We start from the raw sequence: 26,662 nt of genomic DNA on the forward strand, positions 1-26,662 counted from the left end.
TTTATTGAGCTGTAATACTGTGCCAAGAATCTTACGAGGTTACACAAATGTAAAACGTGGTCACTACCTCAAAGGTGCTCACAATATAGGTCAGGAAACAACTAATATGCATGACATACCTAGATTTAAATATACAGATATGCATGTGTGCACTTATATGTATGTGTGCAATTAAAAGCACAGATACTCTAAGTAGATGTGTTTTTATATACATGTGTACATGTATATGCTGACCATGTTGGGACCTCTGCCAATGCAGATCAGCTCCTCATTTGGAATTTATAGGATTATTTGCCTGGTCAGAGTACCCTGGCAAGGACTCAAATCTAAGTCTTTCTGAATCTATGGGCAACTCTATCCATGCCATGCTGCCTCTCTCAGAGAAGAATAATTAAGTATCAAATGGTGCATGATGTGAAGTGGTTTGATACAATGAATAGAGAACAGCCTTGAAATCAGAAAGACCCAGGCTACTCATCCCACCTCCGTTACATGCTGGCTTTATGACTGAGTAAGTCACAATCTCTCAGCACCCCGTGTGCCTCTCAAAGACTAAATTCAAGATCTGTATTGGTAGAAAGTGTTTCTTACTCCTTATCCCAAAGAAATCACAAGTCTGTATCAAAAAAGATAATACATTAAAATTGGGGGGAGTGGGAGTGAAAGGTGGCTGGGAAAGGGAGATTTTGAGTATAAAAAGACTACCTAGAAAACTGTGGCAATAAAACCAAGAGTAAGGCAATCCTATTCTGGACAAGGGGACAGACGGGCAAATCCAAGGGGACAGTTTAAAAAAAAAAAACAAAAGGGGGGGGCCGAATTTAATAACAAATTGGATACAAGAGACAAAGGAGACAGAAAACTCAGAATGACTCAAGATTTTTAGATGGAGTGTCCTGATAATAATAAGTGAAAAAAAGAACCTTTTTCATTCCTCTGCAGTCCAGGGAAATAGAACTGAAGGTCCAGGAAATTATTTTTAATAAAAACACATGGGATGACCTTCAAGTAAATGGAGTCCTTCCTCCTCCCAAAAGCAGCTGGCAAGAATGTCACACCTGGGCGTCAAAAGCTCTTTCTCTTTAGGAACTACACAGAAGTCCTTATATATTCCATACCCAATGGACCTACAACTGAGATTCAGATCAATCTGCTTGGGGGCAAAACTAACTCAAGCTCTGTGAGGCAGTTCCATAGTTGTTGGTGTGGAAGTTATCTCAAGCTGCCCCAGTCCTGGATCACAACAACACTGTGGTTAGGTGGCCAACAGAAATGAGATTTTTACATATTTTAGAACTTGACTTTGTTCACACAGAAGAGAAAGGGAAAAAAGAGCACTAAGCTTGAAATAAAGAGAGCAGAGTTCTACATCCACCACTTTGTGAAAGGACAAATCATTTTCCACCCTGGACCTCAGTTTTATAATCTGTAAAATGAAAATCAAAGTGGTGATCCCAAAGGTCCCTTTGATATAAAAGATATAAGATACAAAAGATATAAAATTCTTTATGAAAACATTTTCATGAGGTAGATAATTTTTTTAATTCACTGAAACTTTAACTTTTAAAAAAATTTCATGTTTATCACTTGTACAACATGTAAAAACAAGTATTAAGTGGGACCTGATTTGATGTGGATACTAAGAACAAAAATAAGAAAAACTCACATGCACAGTTTTCTCATTATTACTTACATGAGGTGCTGTCAGGAGAGGGGAATTGGAGAGGGCTGAAGCTGAACGAGATGTCACCTTCCCTGGCCCCTGGGTGGGACTGGATGGTGTCAGGGATGGGCTAGGGCTCTGGCTCCCCTCAGAATCACTGCCATGACTGCTGGGAGGGGTAGGGGGTAGATGCAAGTGTTCCACCACTGCTGGAAGAAAAGAAAGTGATGTTTCTCTCTTGGAGGAAACAAGAAAAATGATAGTGAAAAAAAGGACCTTATTCATTCCCCTACAGTCAGTTAGGAAGAAGGAGAAGGTGGTGTCTAGAGCATTCTTGGCTCACATTTCTTGAGTTCTAGCCTTTGTCAGTCATTTAGTCATCACTTGACCATGAACAATTGTTTGTCTTCTCTGAGCTTTGAGGTCCATCATGATCATCATTTCTATAGTGTTTTAAGTTTTTCCAAGCACTTCACACACATCTCCTTTTAACCCTTATGATAACCTTTTGAAATGGGTATTATCATTATTATCCCCATTTTACAGATGAGGAAACTGAAGTCTGAAATGGTTAAAGTGACTTGCCTGTGGTCACATATCAAGTAAGCATCTGGGACAAGATCTGAATTCAGGTCTTCCTGATTCTAAGTCTTATGTTCTATCAACTAGTTTCAATGGGAATAATGCTACCAGGGCTATTGTTTGAACAAAAGAAACATGAAATAATTTTGCTAATGGGACTGAAATGTAAAAGAATAAGCCAATTGAGCTTCTTCTGACAATTCCAAAATTACTTCTCTCAAATTCATCTATCAGAGTTTGACACCATGGCTGCTGGAAACTGCTAGGGTTAATAGCGATGTATCCAAATCCTGTAAGCAACAAAGCAGCAGACAGAAGAGGAAAAGTACTGGACTGGCTTGAGGTTAGAGTCTCAACTTTGAAATTTCCACTGCCAAAACAGTAGTAAAAGTTAGATGAATAGACAAGAGTTAGAAGAACCCTTAAAAGTTATTTACTTCAACCCCTATCACATGGATTTTATAAAGCTCTCCTAAAATATGTCCAAAACAAAGCGCTGTACCCCCTAGCTAAAGACTTCGTTATGGGAACATATTACCCTTCCAGTCAACAAATTCTGTTTTTAATCAGCTCTAATTGCCAGGATATATCAGAGGTAAGGATTGACCTCAGGTCTTCCTGACTCCAAGGTTAGTTTTCCATCCACTATGCTATGCTGTCTCTCTATCATCATCATCATTATCATTATCACCATCATCATCATCAATCATGCAATTTTGCACAGGTTACCTAATCTCTCTGGTTCCCAGTTCCCTCATCTATAAAAATAAAGGTAAGGCATAATCAGTGGTTTCTGTGGTCTCTTTCAGCTCAAATAGTATATGAAGAGAGCATCTATAAACCCAAAAGTGATTTTAAAAAAGAGCTATTAGCCTGAATTATAGACCTTACAAATTTGAAATTCTGGGAGACCACATAAATAAGATGGATTTTGATAGCTATACAGAAGAATAAAATTAAAGGAAAACCTCAAGGATTGTGATAATCTTAGCTAGTAATCAAAATACACATTTAATATTTTTTAAAAGACTCAACAATTGAAAATCTAAAGCCAAATTTAAAACATTTAAGTCATGAATTGGGGGAAAGCCAGACTTCCTTAAGGGCAAGAACTTGGTACACCCAAATAAGAAGCAAGGTGTCTGGGGTATATTACAATGAATATAAAATTTCCCAAGGAAAGCATATTTTCATTCAACAAAAACCTATTAAGTGTTCTATGCTATGTGCAAAGGAGACATCATTCATTCATCCATCCATCAATCCATTCAGCAGGAGTTTATTGAGTACCTAAATATGTTCTCTCCATCTTATCAAACACCAGCTGTTGAGACACATGATTATTTATTTCTAAGAACACTGTTGAGATAGGGAGGCAGCTTATCCTATTGCATAATCATTTTTTGAACTGTGAACTGTTGTGATTCAGTCTTTGGCCTTGTATGGTCTGGGTACCCTTGCTGAGGTACACCCAGTCATCTTTTGGTTCTCCTTTCACTAGCCCTCATCATTATTTCTTTTTCTTATTATCTTCAGTCTCTCTTACTCTCTTTGTTGTCCCTTCTTTATCACACTCTCTTTGTTATTTTATCTTCTCCTTTTATGCCTCCTCTGCTTATGTTTTCCAATGACCCCCAAGACTAAAATTATTTCCTACAACATTTTATGCCTTTTAATTCCAGGCAGCCTACAATCCTGGCTACAGTCCTTCACTCAAGAAAGAAAATGGAGTACTTGGTCAGAACTCAGGCACTACTGGGAGATTTACCATTATTCAGTGCTTTCACAATATCATAAATACTCATCATATTGTGTAATGAAAAACACAGAATCAATCAGCCCAACCAAGTTCCTTGCAATTTCCCCTAAATATCACTCAATTTGAATTGGGACAATCAGCCAAGGGCCAGCAGCTTTATCTACTTGACTCTTACTAAACCATTCCTCTATGACTCTCCTTTCCACACAGAGACGCTTCACTCACTTTATTCACTTAGAAAGAGAAATAGGGAAAACATGGGCCAAATGTGACTCCACTGTTTCCTGTGTGATGAAAGCCATCCAATGGCCCCCAGGTGGCTCAGCATCAGGTTTCTAAATCTCATTTGAAAAGAAAAGTAGTTCTCTGGTTACTGAAGAGGCTCCAAGGCATGAAGAGGTGCTCAGGTACTTTATTTTTCACTATATGCATTTTATTTCTCCTGGAAACATTCCTCTCCAAAGCACCTAAATTATCAGTCAGCATGGGATACATTTGACATTTCGTATAATGTGTCGTAACAAATTCAAAAGATAAGATTTATTGTAAATTCTGCTACCTCCTTAAGAGCTACAAACAGCCTTGCCTACAAGACCACCTTTGACATTCTACTTTATATCATATTATTGTTAGGATATATAGATCCCAAAGTTTAACGTTCTCAATATCAACAATGGCTGCTCAGCAGTCCATGGTATAGTGAACAGAGAACGAGCCTTGGAGGCAGGAAGCCTCCAAGTATAGCCTCTGATACATACTGGCTGTGTGAGCTTGGGCAAGTCGAAATCTCCCAGTGCCCCAGGCAGCCCTATAAAACTATAGGAAAAGAAAAGGTGCTTATTTGTATAGACAGAGAAAGTTTCCTCAATAGGTGTTTCCTATAGCAGTGAAATCAAAGGTCTAATCCAACAAAAAGTAACAACTTAAATTTATATAGTACTTTAAAGTTTACATCACTCTCTATATGCATCATGTCATTTCATACAACATTTTTTATGAGAAATGGGATGCAAGTATTATAACCCTCATTTTATATATGAGGAAACAGGTTCAAAGTTAAGAGACATGGTCAGATTTATCTGTGCTCATCAAATCCCTTTTGCAGCAGTGTGGTAGAAGGTTGAAGACAAGAAAGACTTTATTTTGATCTCTCCTTCCAGTTGCTCTGTCTTCAGACCTGGGAGCCACTCTAGTCTCTTCCTTCAACATATCTAATCAGGTCTCAAGTCTTACTGATCTTACCTGTCTAGTATCATTTGAAGCCATTCCCCAGCTCCAAGTTCTCATTAGCTCCTGTGAAGACTAATGTTAATAATCTCTCAATTAGTCTTCCTGTCTCCAGGCTAACCCCTATCTAATTCTTCACACAGTATGTATAATCTGACCTGATCTTTGATGACTCCTGATTGCCTCCAGGATAAACAGAACAATCTGATTCCAATCTAACTTCTCAGCCATATGTCATTCTATCTCCTTCCCATGTGCTGTGTGTCCTCACCCAACTAAACTCTTGCCTCCTCTCACCTTCATGCCCTGATGTTTTATAGATGATTAACTATTCTCACAGCCCTGGGGATCAGAAAAGTAAAGGTATTAAAAGCCATTGTCCACTGGGGAAAGGAGGGGGGGAGACAGAGATTAAAGTGAACATAATACTGGCATTATGTCAGTCTATGCTAAGGTGGGATTTGATTTTCAGAAATGGGATTTTAAAGGAAGCTCTTCAGTAAAACATCTATTGCACAAGGTCAGGTTTAGCTAAACTGCCCCATGAGGCCTATTACACATTGTCCCAACTCCTTATTCCCCAGCCCTTGTGCAACCTGAACTTACAACCACAAATGAAACACTGAGAATGAACAGACCTTCCTTGGAAGAGAAGTTTAAGAACTGATCCACTTCATGAGGCTCCAGTTTAATCTTGGGCAGAATTTTCAGACTTGGGGACTTGACCTAAAGAAAGAATTTCAAACAAATTTTTGAGTTTGTTTTTTTTTTTCCATTTTTAACAAAAGAATAGCAACATAGGGCATAGCCATAGAAGAGCTATTTGTCCTACTTTTTCTTTATCTGGGGACACCCCACCCAACTTCCACTGAAAGCTGACTATTAGAGACTGAGCTGCTTCTTTCAAAAGCCATTTGATTCACTACAAATTCTTTTTCTTAATCCCTTACAAAATCTTAAAAAGTAGGTGGAACCCCCAAATGAAAAATTTGAAAGCTAAAGGTCACCTACCAATGGGCCACCTCCCCACCCCCACCCCCGAGGTACAACATTGCAGTAGAATTTTATTGCAGAGAAAGTATAATAAAGCTTTTAGTGGCTGTCTTTTATATAAGACAATACAGCTGACTTTCCACCCAGCAGCAGCAGAGATAAGTGTGCACTGAGCCATCCACAGTCTCTCCAACATAATAAATGGCATGCATTGGTGAAACAGCAGGTTAAGAAATGGTCTGTGGTCATGGAACCAAGCTAATGACCCAAACAAGGGATCAAGCTTTTGTCCTTGGCCTTATAAGCACCATGATCTAAACCAACCCTGAACTAATAGCACCTTAGCAATGACAACAAGGAAATAGCTTATAAACAAGTCAGAGACCTAGACCTCTAAAAAGGATCCTAGGATAAAAGATTTGAAGCTGGAGAAGGTAAGTTCCTCCATTAAAATATAAGCTCTTGAGAGTTTATATCCATATATTATATTTGTAGCCTCTAGACCTACCACAGGGCCTGTCATAAGCAGATACTTCATAAGTATTGATTGATTGATTGATTAACAGAACTGAATGAAGTCTTCCTACTTCACTTTACAAATGAGAAAAGAGGCCCAGACAGGTTAAATAACTTGGCCAGGGTCACTTGCAAGTGATCAAGACAGGAGTTGCACCTACAGCTTACTAATTCCAAGTCTAAAACTCTCTCTACCATGCCACTTTGCTGCCTAAGATGAAGATATTCATAGATTTTTTTTCCTCTCATGATGTTTTTCTGTGCCAACAAGGTAGAAGAAAAAGATTTAAAGCTATTTTGTCTGATAATGTGAAACTATAATTCTACTCCTGCTTGATTATCAGCTTCTAGGACAAGTGATTATCCTATATAAGATAGGATCAGCTGCTAGTCACATATTTCTGTAATATTTCTATGCTTTTTGTACAATATTTTGTGTAATTCTCAAAGTTTTTGTAAAAGTAAGAAAATAGGTATGAGTAGGTAGATAATATTTTCTTGATTGCCTTGGAAGAAGTAAATATGTATTGATGACCAAAATAAAAACTATCACTGATAAAGAAAATGGTCAAAGAAATCTTTTAAAATCCATTCCATTTTGGTTTTGTTTTCCTCCTTTGAGTTCATCTTTTCCTGTTCTTTGGGTAATTTGGCTCTTTTGCTAGGCTTTTCATAAACTTGTCTCTCTCTTTCCATTTCTTTTTTTCTGTTTTATGAGGTGATACTGCTCATAATCTTATACTACTCTCCTCTGCAATATTTTACAAATGAATTTATATTCTGAAACTCATGCTGACCTTGGCGACTCTCTTTCCTTGCTTGGCAAGGAAATCAAGAGTTTATTGGTTAAGGAAATTTATAGGTTATTTTGGCTTCCTAAAAGTGGCAATTGATTTAAATTAAATTTCCTCAGGAAATGGTTATAGTCTCCACTGATGTCAATTCTTTTATCCATTTCCAACTTTTGAGAATCAACATTATAATATTGTAGCTATTTTAATTGCACTCCATAAATTCTTCTCACAGAAGCAGCATAGAAAGCTGGCTTCATATCCTGGATGACCTTGGTTCAAGTCTTGCCTCTGCCACATACTGGCTATATGACTGCAGGCAAGTAAATGAATGTTTCAATGTTCCAAGCAATTCTGCAAGATTATCAGTCGCAGAAAATGTCCTGATCTTCATTGGCAGAGGAAGTATAGTAAATATTCTTCTCATTTTTATTCTTTCGTCTAATTTGGCATGTTTGTGATAAGAAAGTGATAGTCTTGGTATTTACAGACAGCTGGTTTAGAAATGACTCCTACTTGGGTAATGAGGCAATTCCTACCTTTTAAGACATTGTCAATTTCATTCATCATAAGTGTGTGATGCTCACCATGGCCAGCACCTTCTAACTCTCTTTTTTTTTTAAACGCTTACCTTCTGTCTTGGAATCAATACTGTGGTAAGAGTGGTAAGGGCTAGGCAATGGGGGTTAAGTGACTTGCCCAGGGTCACACAGCTGGGAAATGTCTAAGACCATATTTGAACCTAGGACCTCCTGTCTCTAGGCCTGGCTTTCAATCCACTGAGCTATCCAGCTGCCCCCTCTAACTCTTTTCTTGAAGAAAATATTCATAATAGATGAGGCCTGTTTTTTTTTTAAGTGACTGTCAATTTCTTTTTTTAAATTTAAAGATATTTTATTTTCTCAATTATATGTAATAATAATTTTCAACACATATTCTCAAAAATTATAAGGTCCAAGCTATCTCCTTCCTTCCTTCCCTCCAAGTCCCTACTGGTGAAAGTATATGCTCATTTCATTTTGAGGGTCTTACTGTGTTCCACATAGAACTTATTTCCTTCCTCATCCTCTGCAACAGATGTTAAACATTGCTGTCTAAGCTTCAATTATCTTTATCATTTTCTGCAAATGTTCATCATGAGCACTGATTGCACACAACCAAATAGCCTATGAAATTATGTTTCTTGTTGCCTTTGGAAACCAAATAAAAGCAACTTCACTAACATTTCTAACTGCCTTTCCAAAGAGAACTTGTGATCCACCCATCCATTTATCTGCAGGTCCCTTTTAGAATTTGATTACATTTATAGTCAAAATGTCAATATTTATAAGATTCCATTTCTCCGGTAGCATGTTGACTCATTGGTTATGGGACAAGGAGCTTACATTTAGATGCCAACAGCTAAGCTAATGTTTATAGATGGTCTAAACGCTATGTAATTCTTACTAACTTCTTCCCCCTTTTCTGGCATTCTACTACCATTACTACAGAAGCAGAAAAGATCTATATAGGACTGAGTGCCATTCTTTTTTTTTTAATTATTCAAAGATATTTTATTTTCCCAATTACATATAATCATAATTTCCAACATACATTTTCAAAAATTATAAGATCCAAATCATCTCCCTTCCTCCCAAGAAGAGGGGAGAGAGAGAGAGAGAGAGAGAGAAAAAGAGAGAGAGAGAGAGAGAGAGAGAGAGAGAGAGAGAGAGAGAGAGAGAGAGAGAGAGAGAGAGAGAGAGAGAGAGAGAGAGAGCTCGATTTGGTGATCTCTACTATAATCTCATACAATTCTAAGATTCTGTTTGTATGGCACTGCAATCTACCCCCATTAAACATGGTAACTACCTAGATGGGAAACAAGAAGAGCTAAGTTATTAAAGCTATGAAAATTGCAATCAAAAATAAAATAAAACTGAATTAAGAAAAAAAAAGAACCTATGGTTATGGAGTCAGATAGTAGAAAATCAATTATGCTTTCATGAAAGCAGAAGGACAGTTGCCAGTGATAGAAACATCAAGTCAACAAAGTCCTCCAAAGTGCTACGTTTAACAAAATAAAATTCTTTTCAGAAATGTGACAATTCCTAACAATCATAGAAATGAATTCATTTGTATTGTGGGGTTGCCCCACTAGGACCCTTCTCTCACCAAAAGTTTTTCATTCCAATCTATTGAGACATCATTTTTCTCCATGGTAACAAATCTCTGGTTTTAGAGTGGAAACTAATGGAGGCTATAGGATTTGCCAACCATCACCTTTTATGGGGCATAAGGGTGTCAGAAAATGGATACCTTTATCACAAAAGACAAATCAACACAATTTGGGTCTTGAATATTCTAGGTTCAAATCTGGGTGGAAAGGGAAATCAAAAGTCTTGTTGAAGAAAGATAATCTGCATTTTTTTAAATTTTAGCTTGTGAAATGGAAAGAGTGTACCTCAGCATCATTCTGCAGTTGGGGATCCTCACTGCCTAGAGGGGCAGAAGCTGTAGTGATGGTCAGAGTGACAGATGGAACAAGGCCAGGAGATTCACACAGGATGGGCTCTGTCTTGATGGTTGCTGAAGTCAGGCACCATTCCTCACCTGCCAGATTAGCTGGTAAAGAAAGATAATGCCCAAAAGTTAGAATCAATGAGGGTTCCAGATAAAATGAACAAACATGATTACCAACTTTCCACTCCATAGACAAATATTCCGGAGGAGGAGGAGGAGGAGAAAGGAAGGGAGGGAGGGAGGGAGGGAGGGAGGGAGGGAGAGAGAGAGAGAGAGAGAGAGAGAGAGAGAGAGAGAGAGAGAGAGAGAGAGAGAGAGAGAGAGAGAGAGAGAGAGGGAGGGAGGGAGGGAGGGAGGGAGGGAGGGAGGGAGGGAGGGAGGGAGGGAGGGAGGGAGGGAGGGAGGAAGGAAGGAAGGAAGGAAGGAAGGAAGGAAGGAAGGAAGGAAGGAAGGAAGGAAGGAAGGAAGGAAGGAAGGAAGGAAGGAAGGAAGGAAGGAAGGAAGGAAGGAAGGAAGGAAGGAAGGAAGGAAGGAAGGAAGGAAGGAAGGAAGGAAGGAAGGAAGGAAGGAAGGAAGGAAGGAAAGAAAAATAGAGTAAGTGTAATAAACACTGTCACTTTTCAAATATGCCTCAGTCAACTGCTGGTGGATCCCTCAGCCACTTGTACCATTTAGTTTCCCAGTTTCTCTTGCTTCCCTTCTTCCCATTTTCTCTTCTTTCCTTTCTCCTCCCTGTTTTTCCTCCTCTTCTACCTATCCCTTAGATGATAAGAATCTTAAAGATCTCAAGAAAGCATGGCCCCCTTTTCCTCACAGAAAAGTGCTGGGCGAAGCATCAGGATGCCATGATCCTTACTGTCCCTGATTTCTAGAACTGAGTCATTCATCCCTAATGCCTCCCTCAGTCTCCACCAAAGTCCAAAGCCTGCAACAAAACAATGGGAAGCAAATAGGAAGAACCATCATTTTATTTGTAATGTATTTTGAAAGCTTCTCTTGTTTCTTACCTGGTTAGTTCAAAGCTAGGACCTAAACAAAGTCTTGGTGAAACAGGGAGGACAGGGAGGAGGAAGGAGAAAGACAAGGTAACAATTAAACCATGGAGAGTAGTAAATAAGCTTCCAAGCAAGAAAAAACAACCTTTTGGGCAGGGACAAACTTAAGACTGGTTACAATTGGTTTTAAAGTGAGATAAAAATTCCAAATTTCAATTTAAGAACAAAATGAAAAAATAAAAATGGTAAATAAATTAAATGCAAGGGAAGCATTGGGAGTAAAGATGGAGAGGGGACAAAGTGAGATGGTTAAGTAGACAAAAGGAATCATTCATATTATCACTATAGTTTCATTGAAGGATTCTGGTAAATGTTGTCCTATTATTGAATTATTTTTTTATTCTTCAATTAACCACCCTTTGCTTTTTATATCTGATGAACTGCTTGGGAATTTAAAAGGAAATGCTCAAGGAACCACTAGTAATTAGCAACCAATCAGAAATAAAGCATCTCTGAAATAAGACCTGTTAGGTCAAAGATTTCATTCAATTTTTAAAAACTCAATTTCAATGCACCTTTTTTTACAGTGTACATGATAAAGTATGCCTCTAGGCTTTCTAAATCTACTTTATTGAGAACAAAGTCCATCTGAATAAATGGAGGTGGATGATTTCTTCCTTGAGATAAATTTGGAATGTATCTTACCTCAATTAGCACTTCTTCTCCTCCACTTTATTTTCTAAGGCAACAAAAACATGGGCCAGAGTTTTGTTGGTTGGAAAGGTCTGGACTTTTAGAGCCAAGTTTATGGAGCTGTTGCACCTCCTGGTGTTTCATGGGTATTTCCACTGACTTGCACAAAATATACATCACAACCTGGCAGAGGGATGAGGGGCAAGAAACAAAGGGCTTTTTGATGGAGACTGGAAGAGTCAGTCCACACTATACTCCAATTGAGTTCTAAGTCAAGTAGAAACTTAAGTTTCTAGTTTAGGGAAGCACTAGAAGACAAAGCAGAACTTGATACCTTTCTCTTTTTCCCAATAGAGGGAATCAAGGAGTTTCCCTAGGAAATATATATCCAAATCTTCTCATCAAATCCATCATCAACCCATTTGCAGCTTTTGATACTACTACCTTCCTTTCCCCTTCTGGATATTTTTTCTCCTCCCTAAATTCTAATGACTATACTGTCTCCTGTTTTTCCTCCTTCCTCGTTTTTTTTTAACCAACTCTTTTCATGTTGTTTTTTCCCTTCTTTCCATTTTTCTCTAAGGGTTAGTATACTCAAGACTCTATCCTAGTGTCTTTGGGGACCTCATCTACTTAAATAGCTTCAGTTATCACTTCTGTAAATACTTGAATCTATATCTCCTGCCTTCAGTCTCTCCCCCAACTCCAGTAACTTCCAGCTGTATACTATATACACTTTTATCTGAATGCTGTCTTGACAACACAAACTCAAATTGTCTAAATCTCATCATTTTTCCTATAAAACCTGCCCACTTGCCCACTATCTTCTCTGCTATGGAGCATCATGACCTTTGGGTCAGCTTTGTTTCTTCTCCTTCATTCCCCCACCTTCAGTAAATTGCCAAAACCTTTCAATTCTACCTGCATGATTATTTGCTCATGGCTTAAAGCCAGCCTTGAAGCTAGAAAAACTTGGGTTCAAATTCCTCCTTCCAACACATACTGGCTGTGGGGCCCTAGGCAAGTCAAAACCTCTAAGTGCTCTAGGCAATTCTCTAAAACTATGTCATAGTGAAAGTGCCAACCTACTTAGAGAGAGGAAGATTCCTCACATGAGAAGTCCTTGTTTCAGTGGAAATCAGAGATCTAGTCCCTACACCTGTCCTGTCACAAATTTTCTTTGTGAATTTTTGATGCTCCATTCCCTCTATGCCTACAGCAGACTCCCCAGATATCTCCAAATGTTAGAATTCTCTTCCTTTATGTCTATCTCTTCCATGAAATCTTCCCTGAAACCCTCAGCTAGAAACAATCTTCCTCTTGATTCTCTGGTGCCATTGTTTCATTTTTGTACCCCTAGCTTTCTCAGTTCCTTGTACAATGTAGCTACTTGGGCAATGTCCATTGAATTCTCTGTTGGCAAATGAATCCACAAGCTACAAAGACATAGGGGTAAAGTTTGGAAGAGAGGTCCCAGGGATAGGAAGTTCAGAAAGATAGAAGAAGACACCCCAAAGCAGCAAGTCTCCCTTACACAAAACTCCATCATTCATAAAGCATTTTTTACAAGAATCTGCAGATTGCGATAACTCTTAGACCCCCTGTATTGCATATGGGGAAACAGAGCCAACGAGCTTAACTAACTCGCCCACAGTCACACAACCAGGGTGTAGGGGTGGAGTCAGGACACCAACCCAAGTCTTCTGACGTTAAGCCCAACTCTGAATTCCTCTGCCTTTCAAGCTTAACAGGACAACCATTTCTCTGTTCATGAAAAAACTGTGATGTCACCCACTGTTCATAGGCAGCATTACTGTTCTCATTTCAGGATTTTATTTTCTGGAACAATATGCTTAGCCATCATGCGGCAAGAAAGATGAATGAAACACAACCTTCCTCCATATTTAAAACATAAAGCAGCAGCCCTGAACACAATTCCTTTGTGATAGCGAGATGAAGACAGGCCCCTCTGCTGCTGGTTAAGTTACAATGATGAAACCTAATCTAAATGGCTGGCAAGAAGAGATGCAATTTGAATAAATGGAGAATTGAAGATGAAAATTAATACAGAGCCTGTAATTAGATCCTCTAATCTATCCTAGCCATGCACAGGGAGGGAAGAGAATAATCCTTTATATAGAACCAACTATGTGTTAGTCACTGTGCTAAGCCTCTCACAAATACTTCCTCATTTGATTTTTACCAAATATATTCTGTTATGCCTATTTTATAGTTGAAGAAATGAGGCAAATGGAGGTTAAATGACTTATCCAGGCTCACTAGCTAGTACGATTTAAATTCTTTTTTGAACTCAAAGTCTTCCTGATTTGAGGTTCATCATGCTATCCACTGAGCCACAGAGCTGACTCATGAAGAAAGGTTGTAGCAATCACAGAAGGATAAATCCTAGAACGGTAGAAAGAGCACTTGAATTTAGAATCTGGGGACCTTAGAATCTTGTCTTGGTCATTTGCTATGTGTGGAAGTTTAAACCCATAAGCTCTAAGCTCTCCATTCTAAATTTGGGGTCCTATAAGCCTTTGCATTTATTTTCTAAATGCCCAGATGTCCTAGGGTCAACTTTAAATACTGATAAGATCATTAGTGCCTGAGGGGACAGAATAGTGTGAAACAGAATCCCAGAATTCTCCTTGACTAAAAAAAAATAAAATAAAGTCTTTCTCTGAAACAATGTGACAAACCAGAAGTCATGTACTGATTATTCCAACCAGTGAGGTTCACTCTTTCCACCATACAAACACATGGCTGAGTGGCTCTGGAAGGCTTTTGTTTATTCTTTTGTTTTCCAAAGAAACCTGCCTCATTTTAGGGGAGCCCTAATCCACTTCTTCCTCCATATAACAGCAAGAGGAGATGTTTCTGGATGCGCAAAACATGGAGGTGATCCACTAATAGGTTGGAGTATATCCAGAGAAGGAGCAACCAAGATTTTGGAGATAACAGAGGCCAAGCCATATAAAGACTAGTTGATGGAACTAAGGATTTTTAGCTAGTACCATTAATATTACAAACATTGTGTCCAAACCTTTCTCCAGGGCAAAAGGAATTCTTAGGCTAAGACACAGGAACTTGTTTTGTTTAACTAGTTTGAAAACTATTTCAACACTTAATAAAAAAAGGCATAGACTTTGCCTGACTGCAAAAGGGGTCCATAACACACACACAACTAGTAAAGAACCCTTGACATAAGGTTTGTGCTATTCCTTTAAAAGACTGGAATTTGTTTCACAGAGGAACACTATTAAAAATAAAGTGCATTAATATGTTTCTTTCTGGAGGGAATATCTGGCAGGTTATGGCCTTTGGTGCCATGTAGAGCCCAGGAAAGAAGATTTGGGAATTCAATTGTTCACTGTACATTGTACCCACTGTCACTTATAATGTTGTATCTAAACCAAAGTCAGAACTATAATGATATTAGAAAACTGATAAAGAGGGGCAGCTAGATGGCTCCGTGGATTGAGAGCTAGACCTGAAAACAAGAAGTCCTGGGTTCAAATTTGGCCTGAGATATTTCCTTAGCTATGTGACTGTAGGCAAGTCACTTACTCCCAATTTACTCCCAATTGCCCATCTCTAACTGCTCTTCTGCCTTGGAACTAATACTTAGTATTGATTCTAAAGCAGTTGGGTAGGGTTTAAAAAAAGAAAAGATTAAAAAACTAAGAGAAATATACTGCCCTTCTCTCAGGAGAGAGCTGGGAGATTAGATTCAAAATTCAGTATCAATTAACAGAAGCAATCTCCACTTAAAATGTTTCCCCTTGTTACAAGGGAGGAAATCGAAAGAGAATAGGGGAAAATTATTGCAGTATAAAAATAAAGTGAATGGAAATATTCAATGCCATGCCTAAAAAAAACAAAACAAAAAAAAAAAATCTCTATGTGTGTACCAATTAGGAGTCTTGCACATTTATATTTCACATTCAGAAAATTTAAAATACATTTCATTTTCATATTATACAAAAGCTAGATGGTGCAGTGAATAGAGCCCTGGACATAGAATCAGAAAGATCTGATATAAAATTAGGTCTCAGACATTGGATGGCAATGTGATCCTAGACAAGTCATTTAACTATTGTCTGCCTCCATTTATCTACCTATAAAATGAGGATGATAATAATAGCATATTCAAAAATGAAATAGCTAGCATTATATGTTTCTTCAGATATTCACAAAATTCTTTGCAAACTCTAAAGAAACATATAATTACTATTACTATTATTACTATTGTTGTTCTTACTATTACTTACAAGTAATCATCCAGGGGAATATAAAGCTATATAAGAAGCACAATGCATACATTTGTTAAGAAGTTCTGCTTACCTGCAAATAGTGATCAAAGTTTACTTCTCATTTATGACAGGAGTATGGGGAATGCATTACAGCAGAGGATAAGGGCATCCAAGTGGTACAGTAGGGTGCTGGGCCTGGAGTCAAGAAGACCTGAGTTCAAATCCAGATTCACACTTCCTAGCTATTTAACCCTGGACAAGCCACTTACTCCCTGTCAGCCTCAGTTTCCTTATCAGTAAAATGGGGATCATAAAAGCATCTACCTCCCAAAGATGTCGTGAGGTACAAATGAGGTAATAATGTCTAAAGTTTAGCATAGTCTCTGGAACACAGTAAGCACTATATAAATGTAAGCTCTTATTACTATTATCATCATCATGAAGATTTTACAGGTCAAAAAACAAGGAGGATGCCTATGAGAGTCACAGTCAATCTTGGAGAAATTAAGCTGGAATTAATTCATAGTAAGCCACAGCATTAAGATTGTCATGGATCATGCCTTATGGGGCATATCCTTGATTGATCTCATGTGATTATAGCATGAAATAGTTGCCTGATTCAATCAATTTTAGTCATACCATCCTCAGACATTTACTGGCTGTGTGACCCTGGGCAAATCACTAATTTCTTATGTGCCTCAGTTTCCTCATCTGTCAAATAAGCTGGAGAAAGAAATGGCAACCACACTAGTATCTGTGCCAAGAAAACCCCAAAATGAGGTTGCAAAGAGTCAGGCATTACTGAAAAACAACCAAACCCAACACATTTTACTTTAATCCCTAGAATGTTGGTGGGTTTAGAAAGGGCACAGTGGCAAAGGGAACCATGTCTTAGTGCAGCAGGTTCCTGGAAATGACTAGTACCCTAAAAGATATGGCTTTGAAAGTCTGTTTGTTTTGGGGTTTTTAAATTTATATAAGTTGATCACATCACAGACCATTTACAGATTGATTATTCACCAATTCAACCATGTCATCTAATCTAAACTATCACATTTAAGCCATTACATTGAAGATACTATAAATGAATATTCTTGAATTAACTGATCCCACCAAATATATCACAAAATAAAGTATTCTAGGCCTGACTCTACTGATAACCTTCTTAGTGATTCTGAACGAGTCACTTAATCTCCCTGGATCTTAGGTCCCTCTTCTGTAAAATGAGGGTACTCATTCACTAGAAGATCTCTAAGCTCCTTTCCAGATCTATGCATTATGCGATGGTGTTATGATTCTAACTTTAGACTCAGAAATCTAGGACTGGTGAGTGGTTTGAGGAAAATAGCAATAAACTGGCAACTAAAATTGGAAAATGAGTTCTCTGGCTGAGCTACTGGGTGCTGGTTTCCATTTTGTGCTTCCATACAAATAGATATGGAATTAGAGAAAAGAAGATGGGAGGTGAAACTTTTAGGGGTAGTGGGAGATGAGGGCAGGAAAAGGGAGGAACCCTGCATTTAACTATAATTTTTCTACCCAAACCCTTTTTTTCTTTTTTCTTTTTCAGTTTTACTGGCATAAAGACCAAAAAAGCCATAATAGCTCTGAATGCGAACTATCACTTAGAGATTTAAATTCCTGGATGCCCTACAAAAGCAAGAAACATCAAGTATTTAACACAGCACAGGGCCTTCTCATTTCTAAACATCTGGGAAGAGGCAGAATTAAAGGGAAAAGAACCATCTTTTAAAAATATAAAAGGAGGATATTTTTTTAAAATATGCTTTTGTTTTGCTTTCCTTCCAAACAAAAACTACCACCCAATGACACTGATATGGTAGGAATTTCCAGTATGGCTGCTCATCATGTTATCATCTCTCTGAACTTAAGTTTCCTCTGAATAATTTGTACTACTTACCACACAGGGCTTTTATAAGAAAAGCACTTTGTAAACTAGAAATGCTACATAGACTTGAGTCCTTTTTATAATGATTTTTATCTTCATCTCTCCTAGGAATTAGAACCCTCTCCTTCCTGAAGTTCTATTGTATATGTTGTCAGTCAGGTTTTTTCAGGTATGTCAGACTCTTCATAAGCCTATTTGAGTTTTTCTTGGCAAAGATACTGGAGCAGTTTAATATTTCTTTTACCAGCTCGTTTTACAGATGAAGAAACCAAAACAAACAGTTATGTGACTTGCCCAGGGTCACACAGCTAGCAAAAGTCTAAGGCCAGATTTGAACTCCAGGGCCTGGCATTCTATCTACTGAACTGCCTACTTGCACTTATGTTATATATACTGTGTATCTACTTTCTTTACTTTTTTAAACTTTCAACTTTCTTTTTCTTCCCAAAGGATATCAGCTTCCTGAAGAGAGACTCTGTGTGTGTGTATCTTTATATCTACAGTATCTCATATGTTGTAGGCACTTAATAAAACTTTGCTGAATTGGGTTGAGTTGTTGAATCAATAATAATGTTGATAAAGCTGTTATAAGAGGTTAGGGGTGACATCATCTGTTGCTTTAGATCAATTGTTTTAAGGGTCAAAAGCAATGTTTAGTATAATGGAATGAATACTATCTTGGCAGTCAGGGGAGCTGAATCTTATTTTCCACTCTGCCACTAGCTGTTTGACTTTGGAAAATGAACAAAGGTCATCTATATATGGTTATACATCATCCCAGTTGATCCCCACAATAACCCTGTGAGCTGTCTGATACAAGTATTATTAACTCCATTTTATAAATAAGGAAATCAGGCCAGAGAAGTTAAATAACTTTTCCAATTCTTCATGGACAATAAGTGGTCCATTCAACACTTTTGTCCATTATGCCATATTTTCTCTTGATAGTATTTTCATAGTATTGTAGATTTAGATCTTGATGGGAACTTAGGGGTTGTTTTTTTTTTTTACACACATGGAAACTGGGGTTCAGAAAGTGTCTAATGTCGCATAATTAGAAAGTGTCTGAGGCAAGGATTTGAACCAAAATTTTCCAGATTCCAAGTACAGCACTATATCTAGTATTTCATGCAGTCTCCTAAGTTATTGAAGTTCTCTGGGTCAGCTGCCTCTCAAAATTCAATATATAAAATGAGAGATAGAGCTATAGGATACTTGCTGTGCCCTTCAGATATAAAATTCTGTTTTCATGAACACCATTTAGTCTCATTCCCAAGTTGTCCTAAGATTTTATGTAATGACCTTCTTCACCATCATACTACCCCCATTTTTTCATCTTATCTCACTCTGATCTCTGTTTTTGTCTTCCTCCATAAACCATATTATGGAACTAAAGACTTAACTATATTATGGAACTAAAATCTCCATCCACCACCTATATTACAGAACTGAAGCATAGGTCTGACCATGTCACCTCCTGCCTCCAATTCAATAAACTTTGGTGGTTCCCTATTGCCTCCAGGATCCAAAAAAAAAAAAAAAATCAGAGTTAGGCTTTTGAAGTCCATCATCTGGCCCCTTCCTACATTTTCAGTCTTCTTACACCTTATTCTCCTCCAGGTACTCTATGATGAAGTGACACTGACCTCCTTGTTATTCCTCTAACACTCCATCACCTGAATCAGTGCATTTTTATTGGCAGTCCACATGCCTAGAATTTTCTCCTTTCCCCATCACCTTTAATGCTAGCACCTTCCCACTATTGATCATATTCGATTTATCCTCTTTATATCTTGTTTGTACAGTGTCATTTTTCAAATTGTCTCTCCCATTAGATAGTGAGTTCTTTAAGAGCAAAGACTATTTTTCACCTTTCTTGTATTCCTAGTAATTAGTGCTATGCCTGATATTCAGTAGGCACTTAATAAATGCTATTTACTTTGTTTGATTTTATACTTAAACAAAATCTCTTGCCAAAATTCAGACTTAATTAGCACCTTTTCCCCACATTACTCAACTATCTACATAAGAATATATCAATTCTAAGCAAAAGTGCCAGTCTTTCATCTTCTTTTAAAGCTAAAAATAACTTGTTGGTGGGCAATTCAATCATGATATATAAGCACAATGAAAACCCTAATAAGCAGGAAAATTGGAATGAGGTAAGTGCAGCGGCTACATAAAATAAAATTTACCAATGAAATTGAATCCAGAGTAAAGACAAAGTCAGGCTATGCATCCTCTGCTATTCTCATGAAAACTGGTTGGATAATTACATTGGAGAAATGCCAACCTTCTGAATAAAGAATTTAGAGAAATCTTAAATTGGGGAGTTAAAGAGTATCTGGATATTTTATAAGCAGATATATATTAGTAAAAGTAGTACAATATGACATTGATGGAGCAGGGCAGCTAGGTGACTCAGTGGATAGAGCCAGACTTGAAGATAGGAGATCCTGGATTCTAATTTGGCATGAGACACTTCCTAGTTGTGAGATCCTGGGCAAGTCACTTAATCCCCATTGCCCAGTCCTTACTACAATTCTGCTTTAGAACCAATAAATACATAGAATTTATTCTAAGATGGAAGGCAAAGGCTTTAAAAAAAAAATGTGAGGGGACAGCTGAGTAGCTCAGTGAATTGAGAGCCAGTCCTAGAGATGGGAGTTCCTAGGTTCAAATCTGACCTCAGATACTTATCAGCTGTGTGACCCTGGGCAAATCACTTAACCCCCATTGACTAGCCCTTACCACTCTTCTGCCTTGGAACCAATACACAATATTGATTCTAAGACAGAAGGCAAGGGTTTTTATAAAAAAAAAAAAAGAATAAACAAATGCCAAAAGGTAGTCTTTCCAGGGACACACTGCTTAGTCAATTTGTGCTGAATGTTGATTCCAAGACAGAAGGTTTGTTTTTTTTTTTAAAGAAAAAAGAAAAAGAAAAAATGACGTGATAAGTTCATGACAAAAGGCTAAGTATCACTGGAAGTTAAAATGGGGAAAGACCATTATTAAATGAGTGAGAATTCAGAAAGTTTTCATGGCAAGAGAGGAATGTGAGCAGTATATTAAAGAAGACAGACTTTTAATTGGTTTCAGTAAAGGAGAGCACTGATGGGCCAATAGGAATTCCAGACATAAGCAAAAAAAGGTAAAGAAGGCATGAAATGGAAGTGTGTATGAGGAAAGATGAATGCTATTTGTCCCACGTTATCTGTCATCTTCAAAAACTTCCAAGATAAATTTGTTACACTACTAATGGGCTTTCAAATTGGGAGTCAGCTTACCAAAATGAGAAAAAAAATGGGTGTATTCATTGCATACTTGTAGGAGACAAATATCCCTTTTCTCAGACAAGTTGACAGATTAAAAAAAAAACTGGCTTTAATCAGTTTAAAATCAAGGGGACTCTCATAAATAGATAAATGGATCTTCCATTTGTTCTTTGACTTATTCCAGGATTTAAATTTTGTTAACTTGGAAAAATAAAAAAGTGGAAACATCTTTGAGTTATTAAGATCAATGCCTGAAATTAAGGACAGTGATGGAAGTCTTTTTTATATAGGTTACCAAAATGTTTGATAGTGTTTAATAATATTTATTCAACAAGTAGCTATTGAATCCTTATTATGGTAGTCTCTATGGGGAATACAAATATAGATATGACATGGGGCCAGCCAAATGGTGCAGTGAATAAAGCACTAGATCCAAAGTCAGGATAATCTGAGTTCAAATGTGGCTTCAGGAAATTAATAGCTATATGACATTGAGCAAACCACTGAACTCTGTTTACCTCAGTTTCCTAATCTGTAAAATGAGATGGAGAAGGAAATGGCAAACCATTCCAATATCGTTGCGAAGAAAACCCCAAATGGGCTGACAAAGGGTCAGGCATGACTGAAAAATGACTGATCAACATTTTAGGGGCAGCTAGGTGGTTCCAGGGATAGAGAGGCAGGCCTGGAGATAAGAGGCCCTGGATTAAAATCTGACCTCAGATACTTCCTAGTTGCAAGACCCTGGACAAGTCACAACCTCCATTGCCCAGCCCTTTGATTGATTTGATTCTAAGACAGAAGGCAAGGGCTAAAAACAAACAAACAAAAAGATGAATAAGACCAGGTCCTTATCTTCAAAGAGTTTTTAAGGAAATAAGAAAATGCCCTTTCAGTGAGAAAGTCTAAGTCCAGAGGAAGAAAGGATTACTTTTGCCTGAAAATGCACAAACTCACTGGCTAATTTTCTTCCTAAAAAAAAAAAAATTATTAATCTCTTTTGTTCATTTTTTTTATACTATAGGCATATCCCAATATATTCTACCTTCACAGAATCCTCAATTCCAACAATAAAACAAGCATTTCTTAAATGCTTATCATGCCCCAAGTGCTGTGTAAAAAATGCTGAAATAATAAAAGAATAATTAAAAATTTAAAGGAAGCAACAAAGCTTAACAGGATTAGAACACATCCTACATTCACAGTTTCCTCTTTTGTTCTTAAGAGAAATATGCCTCATTATCTGTTCTTTAAGAACAGACAAAGACTACCACAGCAATTTGAGTACAATAACCTTTTGGTGTTGTCTCATGAACTTTACTAAAGTGATTTTACATATTATTCTCTAGGTCGACTTTCTTTGCTCTGTTTCAGGTAATACAAGTAATATGATTCTATTAATTTTTCACATTGATCATTTCTCATAACACAATAACATTCCATTACATTCATATACTACAATTTGTTTAGACAATCAACGAACACTCACTTTGTTTCTAGCTTTTAAAAAAAATGCTACCATGGAAGTGATGCTATGAATACTTTGTTGCATGTAGAACTTTTCCTCCTACTTTTGAAATCCTTAGTGTAAATTTCCAATAACTGAACTACTTGGACAAAAGTTATGAACTATGTTGTGACATCTCACATAACTTCAAACTGTGTTCAAGAACTAGAAAATAAGGCAGCTCCCATCAATTGAAGAATGGCTGAAATTATGGCATACAAATGCAATGGTCCCCTTTGGCATGAACGTATAGATACAAATAAATGTTCAATCCACCACACCCAAAGTTCATTCTTGATCTTCTTGTACAGCTTGTGGTCTGGAGGCTTCTTCATGGTGTCTTCTCCAAACAGTTCAGTTACTGGATTCAGAGAGGTAGCTTGTTTCTTAACCTAAAATTCTTCTTAAAAGGAATTTACACTTAGCAATTTAAAGTAATAATATTTTTACATTTCCCCGTTAAAAGGGTAATTGAAAAACACAGGATCATTTAGGGATGCATGGCTGAGTTATGAGGTATATGAATCAATTGGGTAGAGAAATTAACAAGACATCAGAAAAATTCAAATAAAAAAGAAAATTCTTGGATGAAAATATAGACTATCAAAGTCTTATGAGTAAAAATTCTAAGTAAAGGAAAAGTAAATCTATAAAATGTCCTTGAATCAGGATGCAATTAAAATGATCTAAACCAAGTAAGCATTTACCCAGTCAGTAGCCAGGACTACAGAAAGAAAGACAGAAAAGGGACTAGATTATAGGAGCCAAGTTTGAAATACTTATCTGTAAGTATTTTTACAAAGAGTGAGTGTGGATACAAGGGAGGCCTATGTCATAACATATGTTAAACATAGCAACCTTGAGTCTTGTAAACCTTAAAATTTCACAAACTTATGAATGTTAAAAATTTTACTCCACATTGAGGAATCCTCCAATTCCCTACTTGAAATAATTCCCTACCAGATAGTGAGAACTCTACTTGAATGTGAAAACTCCTTGCTATGGAAGGATCTCTACCCCATCCCTACTTGGGACTGCTTTAGGGGAGAAAACTCCTTGCTATGGGAGGACCTCTATTCCACCCGTACTTAAGAATGCTTTAGGGCAGAAAACTCCTTGCTAAACAATGAAAGTACTTGAAAACTATACTTATAAAGGAAAGGAGTTCTTTGAGCCATGCCTATTTTTGGAATTGAAACAATGGGATGCTAAGTGCCTATAAAGTTGGGAAACTTGTAAACTACTTAGACCTAAAAGGTGAAAACTTACTCAGAGGTTTTCTCTTAATGAAATTAGTCGACACAGCAGCATTTTTTTTCTGATTTACTAAAGAGATTAATCTACTCAGTTGTGAATTCAAAATGGGCTGTCTTTTGGAAAACATCTACAGTGATTGGTAGATGGAAGAACTTAGGGGAGGTGACATAGGAGATTTTGCCCTTAAAAATAACAACTCAGAGAAGAGCTGGGATTCATTCTGAAACATTCCGATTTAGGAGTGATTCTGAAACATTCAGATTGGGAAGGACTCATTCTGAAACATTCAGATTGAGGAAGGACTAATTCTGAAATATTCAGATGGAGGAGAGAGCTGGTGAAAGCAGCTGAGATGATGCTGGCCTGGTGTTACTAGAATCTTTGCTTAGGCAGACCCTGTGGTGAGTGTTAAAAAGACTGATCTCTCTCTCTTAAGACTCAGGTCTAGGCCATGTTGGCTTAAGGCCCTTCATACTTATTTCCTTTTTCTCTCTCTCTTTTCTTTAATTCCACATTTGTATTAATTAAAATCTCTATAAAACCCAGTTGACTTGGGTATTTGAATAATTGGGAATATTTCCCTGGCGACCACCTTATATTTGATTTAAAAACCAAGACACTGTAGTGAAACATACTTTCTGCGGTCAAATTTACTTACCCTCTCTTATATCTATCACAATTTATATCTTCCACTATTTTAATCACTACAGTTTAAGACCTCAACCATTTTAAATCTAACACTCTTCACACTAGTTTCAAGTTCTTTGTATTGGCTTGGTAGTGCATCAATATGTCCTGGATTGGCTTATCTTTGGCCCTATGCAATGGCTCTATTGTGTATATCTTGTCCTGGAATCAGACAGAATTATTAAGTAAAGTCCCATAAATTTTTTTTAAACAATTAGTGGCATCATTTTTATAGTCTCAAGCTTTTAGGGCATGCATTAGCAAATGTATTTTAAACTTACAGTACTGTAAAACAAAAAAAAAAGTTAAAGAAAATCTTAATACTGGTGGCATGTGCTTCAAATATAAAAATGAGAGAAAAAAATAAAAAACTGAAATAGTATATTGAACATGCAAGGAAAATATAATGACCTGGGGATTTTAAAATCCCCCAAAAAAAACTTTAAAAAGTTTTAAAATTTCAAAAATATAGCTTATAATCATTAACACACTGTGTCGGCTAAGAAAATATAGAATACAAGGCTTCCTCACTAAAAATGAGATCCATTTCCTCTTCATATGTGGCCATGATCCACTGTGAATTTCACAAGGTAACAGTTTTTTTTTTATAAAGAACAATAGTATAAATATATAGATATCAGTATCCCCAAAATTCTCAATCCAATTAATTACAATAACAAACAAACCACTATCATTTTTTCACATAAGTTGATGTATGGCATTTTTAAAAGCCTATGAACTGATGGATATTTGTCACAATTTTTACAATCATAGAAAATCTTTCAACCTTAGTAAACATATTTTTAAACAAAGTAAAACTCATTTTGGGTTTAGAAAAAAATCATCAAGAATCTAAATATCATTCTGGTAGAAGTTAAGTAGTGAGATGAAGAGTTATAAATGAGGGGTGCTCCTATTTTGGAGGCTTGTAGGGATACATGCCCTGGGATTAACTGCCCAACTTCCATTCACATTTTTAGAAATGCAGGAGTTGGGGGTTAAATTTGTATTTCACTTCAGCTACTAGAATGGGCCTTACCACATGTTAGGGGCAGGCAAAAATGACCAGAGATTGTTAAGAAAAATTCTAAAAATCATGTCTAAAGAACGCTTAAAATTACAATTAAATTCTTGGCTTATTTAAGTTGTATATAGCTTTCGATGAAGTCCAACCATCATCATCTATGTGACAATTTACAAAGTCTAAAATAGAAAATCTGTTTTTATATGGACCTACTCAATGTTTGTTCAGTATGGTTATAGGGGAAAAGCAACAGAATTTAACAGTAGTTAAAACTCAGTACATTAAAATGATTCAGTGTAACAGAATAGTATGGAATGCAGTAATATATGAACTTAAAATCACAAAGTTAAACCTTAAACAAAAAAATCAACAGAATACAATGAAATACAGAGATTTTTATAAGACATTGGAGTCTGAAATGTCTTAAAAATATAACCTTCAGTCTCTTTAAAATTCCTTGGGTTCTTTTATCCATTTAAATGCCTATTGTCAGAAGGCAGGAGATGTGAGATTTAAAATGGTTGAGGTCTTAAACTGTAGTGATTAAAATAGTGGAAGATATAAATTGTGATAGATATAAGAGAGGGTGAGTAAATTTGACAGCAAAAATATGTTTCACTACAGTGTCTTGGGTTTTAAAATCAAATATAAGGTGGTCGCCAGGGAAATATTCCCAATTATTCAAATACCCAAGTCAACTGGGTTTTATAGAGATTTTAATTAACAATACAATGAGTAATCAAAGAAAGAGAGAGAGAGTAATAAAGGAATAAGTATGAAGGGCCTCAAGCCAATATGGCCTAGACCTGAGTCTTAAAAGAGAAATCAGTCATTTTTTTAACACTCACCACAAGGTCTGACTAAACAAGGATTCTAGTAACACCAGGCCAGCGTCCTTCCTCAAAGAGTCTTCCAGCCAGAGATTGTTTCAAAGGGTCTCTCTCAAGAGCCTCCAGAGCTCCTACCCCAGAGGGACAGAGCCCCTCAGAGGAGCTCCTCAAGGAGCTTTCCTCCAGAATGAGAGTC

General features: G+C 37.0%; 1 protein-coding gene across 2 annotated transcripts in view; it reads right to left on the bottom strand.

Annotated features, from left to right (window-relative positions):
• CREB3L2 (cAMP responsive element binding protein 3 like 2) overlaps positions 1 to 26,662 on the bottom strand; it is a 165,325-nt gene that overhangs the window by 38,354 nt on the left and 100,309 nt on the right. The window contains exons 3-5 of one of the 2 annotated variants that reach the window (XM_007504387.3): positions 9,972 to 10,132; positions 5,870 to 5,957; positions 1,694 to 1,869 (exon numbers count right to left, since the gene is read on the bottom strand). In XM_007504387.3, coding sequence (XP_007504449.1) covers positions 1,694 to 1,869; positions 5,870 to 5,957; positions 9,972 to 10,132 — 425 coding nt within the window. Of the gene's footprint in view, positions 1 to 1,693; positions 1,873 to 5,869; positions 5,958 to 9,971; positions 10,133 to 26,662 lie in introns of both variants that reach the window. The other variant, XM_001367794.4, reaches the window with a different exon arrangement.

This window comes from Monodelphis domestica, chromosome 5 (genome assembly GCF_027887165.1).
Source record: "Monodelphis domestica isolate mMonDom1 chromosome 5, mMonDom1.pri, whole genome shotgun sequence".
In the NCBI taxonomy this organism is placed as follows: Eukaryota; Metazoa; Chordata; class Mammalia; order Didelphimorphia; family Didelphidae; genus Monodelphis; species Monodelphis domestica.